Below are 5,531 nucleotides of genomic sequence, written 5' to 3' on the forward strand. Positions count from 1 at the left end.
GACTGGTAACCCATCATAATTCATCAACAACGGGAACCCAATACACCTGAGAGGAGATCCCTCGAAGTGTATTCAATATGGTAATAACAAGTTGTAAGGATGAATTGGTAGTACCTTTACCATATACATTTAGATACTTATGTATCTAAGTCTATTCCCTATAAACCTTAAGAGGTACTTGAACTGCTAGTTAGCAAGAGTTATTTGAACTCTGAATGGGGTCAAGTCGTTTGACGAGATGATAGCAGTACATCTCTGGAGATGCCCAGCTAAGCGAATGTAATTGTGTGGTCGCAATTAGAGGAAAGGGTTATTCCTCGAAACATTCGACGAACAGGATCGAGACATGACTATTAACATCTCAAAGCCGTAGATTGGCACCATAGCCTTTGACTTGTTGTCGTCTATGGAGTGTGGTTACACCCAACGGATAAAGATTCAAGGTGAAACATTCCATCTGTATCCGGTAGCCATCGAAGTAGAGGACTTAGGAGGGTTCAAACCCGGGAGGGTACCGACTCTGAAAAGCAAGTCATGATAAAATCTGGTATGCAATTTAATTATGGATTTGTGGGGGATTGTTAGAAAATGGAAAGTTTGAGGCATATTTTATATATGTTCTTGATATGATTTCCAGAAACTAACACTTGGAGGTTGTTCCTTGACATGAGGACTTAAACTTTCATATTTGGATCTAAGACATTTTCTTAGTGGAATCCATGAATATATTGCGACAAAGTTGTTTGTTTGAAATGGGTTTTGGGGATTTTGTCCCACATTGGTATTGTAAAAGAAAGATATTGAGTTTATATAGCATCTTGTGTTAGTGTTGTTTACAACTACTAGCATAAGTGGAATGCTTGTGTGGCCTAGTGCTAGTGAGAACTCTTATATTTTTCTTTTCTATTACAAGTTTAATTATTTATATTGATTATTTAATTATTAATATAAAATATATTGAGTAAGGATTATTTTAATCATACTCTGAATATATTTTGTAATATTAATATTAATTAATCACGATATAATATAAATAATAAGGAAAAACCATTTTGTTTACTTTTTCTGTTTTATTACTTGGTGTACCACATCGAGTAAAATAGAAGAAGAGCAACTTGAGATGCCTATATATTGAGAGGTATACTTGAGATTAAAAGGACACAAGTCTCGGTGTCTACCTCGCAAACATATATGAGTTGCATAGGTTTTTTGGGCAAACTGAGGTGCGAGTCGTCGTTGATCATTGTTGGTTCTGTGACCAGATTGATCTGTTGCTGTTTTATCCTGGAAGCGATATTGCTGCATTCCATCACAGCTTAAGTGGGGGGAGCTTAAGTGGGGGGCAATAATCTCTTCAAGAACAGTCAAGTCCTCTTGAAGGATTTGGCGACTCAGCTGTTGTGTTCTTCTTCTTATCAGAATTTGGAAAGCGAGAAGAGATAAGTTTTCTTTACTTTCTTTGTCAATTACAGTCTTTATAGTTTGTTATTGCCTTCATGTTTTATTTCGTTAGTTGGTTATTTGTCATGTTCTTGTTATTATATATATAACTGCCCATTGTTGCTGTGTAGTTAGAATTATACCCAACAGAGTTTTCACTCGGTATTGGCTTATACTACTGGTGTTCCTTCTAAAATGACACCCTCTTACAAAGAAAAATAGATTGAGGATGTTTAGGGTATAATTTGTTGGGTCATTTTTCAGGTTGCTCTCGTTAACTATTGCACTTCTTATAAACAAAAAAAAGTCTTATCATGTTTATTCATTTCAAACAAAATATTTCCTTGCTAGGACGGAAAATGAATATTTGTGCATCTCCTCGAAAGCTTGTATTTTTTTTAATAATGGTGATACTGGAATCGGTAAATTGAAATCCTAAATTTTTATTGTGTGCACCTAAGGTCTTTGTTTCCTATGACTATAATTGGATCAAAATCAAAATGCGGAGCTCCGTCTACCCTATTTTGAAAAATAAATCCAAAATATTTCACAAATATGTCATGTCATTTATATGCCGCATCAGGATAATGTCCAGTTTCATATACCAACCCCATGCGTCAATCCGTGTTGTGTATGCAAATGAAATTGTATATGTATATTAGACTCTTTTTTTATAAAAAAAATGTCAAACGTATCTAGGGGATGGAAAGACCACTTGCTCAGCTAAAAAATGGGACATTTTGATAATCGGTCTTTCTAATGTGTGTCCAAGGTTACTAACTCCCATGAAAATGGGCTCTTTTTATTGATGGAATTGATGTGAATGCAGATGGCCATTAATATTTATTATTCAACCACCAATAAAAAGAGCCCATTTTCATGGGAGTAAGTGACTATTATGTACACTTAGGCACATCATAGAAAATCCCTTTGATAATTCTCTTTAATTGTTACTCCCCTCTACTTTGTCAGCGTAAAGAGGTGAATGGTTAGACACCTCCTCCAACCATAGATGTTGGCGAATGGCGAGAATTGAGTTGTCCCTCTGATTTTAAAACCTTGTATATGATTGACCGCAACTGCGAATTGAATTCTGAGTTGCTTTCACATTTTAATACACCGTTTGAAAAAAAAATACACCGTTTGAAAAATTAGATACGACTTCGGAGACAGTTTAGTTCCAAGTTTATGGATTATATCAAGTATACATTGATAATTAAAAAAAGGTTGATCAACATTTAAACAATCAGCTGATTATTATAATTATAAATAATAAGAGCACCGCACGAGTGCCACCAATTGATTTTTATAAATAATAAAACAGTTGGCCCGATCAACTAACAATCTCTGTCGGTCTCCACTTTATCCTCCACTATCTTGCTACCTACTTAAATACACAAATAGATTTCGAGGAGTATTTTGGTTTTTTCTAATTGTAAATTTAATTTTGTTTTTATGGGCATTCAAGTTAAATTATTTGTATACATCTCAGCTGATAGTGCTGGTAACAGCGTACGTTTAAACAAGCATGACATGTAAAAAGTTTTAATATAATACAAAAATATGTAATGTGTATAGCAGGCAGCACCGCAGCAGCACAGCCGAAATGCATGAAACAAGCAAAAGGGGAGAACGAAGACTTTCTGAAGAAATGCTTTCAAAATTATTGCTTTTTATATAAATCTTACGTACAATTTTGATTAATGATTAGCGAAGACAAATATACAATCACTGTGAAAAAAAATACAAATTCAAAAACATTTCTAGCACAAAAAACAACACTCCCTCCATCCCAGACCATTTATAAAAACAACCAAATACTCTCTCCGTATATAAATGGTTTGGGCACAAATGACAAGAAATTTATTAAAAAAATATTAGTTTTGATAAGTTAGTGGGATAAGAGAGAAAGAAAACATTCAATATTTAATAAATAAAGTGAGTGTATGTAGGGGAGAAAGCAGTGGTTGGAGTTGAATTTTATATTATTAAATTTTTACTATTTTTGGGAGATCCAAAAAAATAAAATGTATAGAAATGAATGAGAGAGAAATAAAAAACACATTAACTAATTGATACCAAAGGAACGAAGTTACGAATGATAATTACACGATCTTAAGAAATTCTCTACGTCCCTCTCATTTGTTTACATTTCCTTTTTTTGGATGTCTCTTCCAATTGTTTATATTTCAAAAATTTCCAAAAATAATAAAAAATTTATACTTTTTAAAATAACTATATCCACTACTTCTCTCCACTATAATCTACACCCATATTATATATATAATATTAATCGGTCTTACTACTTTACTTACTTTTTTAACTTTCCTTTACTACTTTATCATTTTTCTTAAACTCCGTACTCAACCCAAATATAAACATTTGAGAGAGACGGAGAGAATATTTTATTTTAAATAGCTTCCCAAAAGCAACCATTTCCAACAAAAAAAAATCATGATGATCCAAGTAATGTCATGCTTACATTTTATCTACATCAAGCATTGTTAATCCACTCAACACCTCAAAATTTTAACAAATTAAACTCTCACTTTTACTTTACAATATCTAAAAAAACCCTGCTAAACTATGCAAGTGACCAAGTAAATCACACACTACTAATAAATCATTTAATTTAAAATAATTAATTTCAAAAAGGACGTAAATTTCTGCTCACCCCGTTCACATCAGCAAGCATCCCAACAATATCCTTCTTGTACGAACCAACCATCCGCCGTTGATCATTTCTCTCGTTCCGTAACCGATACTCCAACGTCGCCGGGACCTCGCCGGAAATATCATTCACCTTGCCGGAAACTTTCACATCTTTCTCTCCTTTCTTAATTTTGTTTCTTTTAATCGGATTTGTTAAAAAGACGAAACTATCCTTGCCTTCACTGTTACTTCTTAAAAAATCTCGAAACTTCCATCGCTTAGACGAGCCTGTTGAGTTGCTCTTTTTACAATTCTCCGCCGTCTTTGGCTTCCACACGCAGTACATTTCCGCCGGAACTCTGTCGAGCTCGTCAGCCTCCGACGATGAGCACGACGGCGAGTCACGGTCACGCTCCTCGCTAAACAACTTCCTCAACGGTAGTCTCACCGGAGACGTCGATAAAGTCGCCGAGTTATTCAAATTCCGATCATTTTCAGCGGTATAATCCTCGTTGGATAGCAATTTTGTGTCGAAGAGTGGATAAGCAGGTCCGATCAGACCGTCACAATTTGATGACGTGTCGGATTGTTTGCTTATAGAAGGAAACTCAAATTCTTCATCATCCTCATCTTCGTGATCTTCAATTTTGTTAATTTTGTTCAATTCTCCGTGTTTTTGGGAAGAGATATGGTGAGAATTAGGATATGATTGGTGATTAAACAAATAATCATCGAGATCGTGAGATTGAAACTCATTAACGACTCTAGCTGCGATTAAAGAGAGCCTGTTAGAAGAAGAGTATGTGTCGAAGCTCGGTGATTGCGAGATTGTTGTGTTGGATTGCATGCTTCTCAGCTCAATTACACAATTCAATACAAATTTTGATGTGTATGTGTTGTTTGTTGTGTGTATAGGTGTGTATGGAGTATGGTAAATTGGTAATGGAGGAAGTGAGAGATGGAATTTTGGTCTAAGGTTTTAGGAGTATAAAGTGGAAAAGCGTTTTTTCATACAAGAGTGTAGAAATGAGAGAGAGAGAGATATGGGAGAGAGATAGTAGGTGGAAGAGGGAGGTTAGTTAAGGTGAACAAAAGTGTGGGGATATCTGTCAGTACTTGATAATACTTAAAATTTGTCTGGTACATGTACTTGTTGTGTAGCTGATAAAATGCACAAAATCTACGATCCATACAAAATATATATACTAATATTTAATTTAATTCAGTTCTTTTTTCATTCTTATAGTAGAATTTTTTATTTATGGATTGAAGGATAGTTTTGGATTTTAAAAAATTAAGTGTATTTAATTTGAAAGGTTTAATATATTAAAATCTAATAATATTCAAGCAAGATTTTAGTTGTATTTTTTGAAAATTTTGTGATCTTCGGTTAAGGTTTTAAATTATCTTTAGTAATTTTACGATATTCAATTAGAATT

The 5,531-nt window shown here is 34.0% G+C and overlaps 1 protein-coding gene across 1 annotated transcript; it reads right to left on the bottom strand.

Annotated features, from left to right (window-relative positions):
- Positions 1-3,834: 3,834 nt before the first annotated feature.
- Positions 3,835-5,216, bottom strand: LOC141723700 (uncharacterized). The gene has a single exon (XM_074525563.1). The coding sequence runs from the start codon at positions 4,937-4,939 to the stop codon at positions 4,088-4,090; it is 852 nt and encodes a 283-aa protein (XP_074381664.1). The 5' UTR covers positions 4,940-5,216; the 3' UTR covers positions 3,835-4,087.
- Positions 5,217-5,531: the final 315 nt, after the last annotated feature.

This window comes from Apium graveolens, chromosome 5 (assembly GCF_009905375.1).
Source record: "Apium graveolens cultivar Ventura chromosome 5, ASM990537v1, whole genome shotgun sequence".
Taxonomy (NCBI): Eukaryota; Viridiplantae; Streptophyta; class Magnoliopsida; order Apiales; family Apiaceae; genus Apium; species Apium graveolens.

Excerpts from the sequence above, each read along its gene's own strand:
- LOC141723700 (XM_074525563.1), bottom strand. The coding sequence starts at position 4,939 with ATGCAATCCAACACAACAATCTCGCAATCACCGAGCTTCGACACATAC.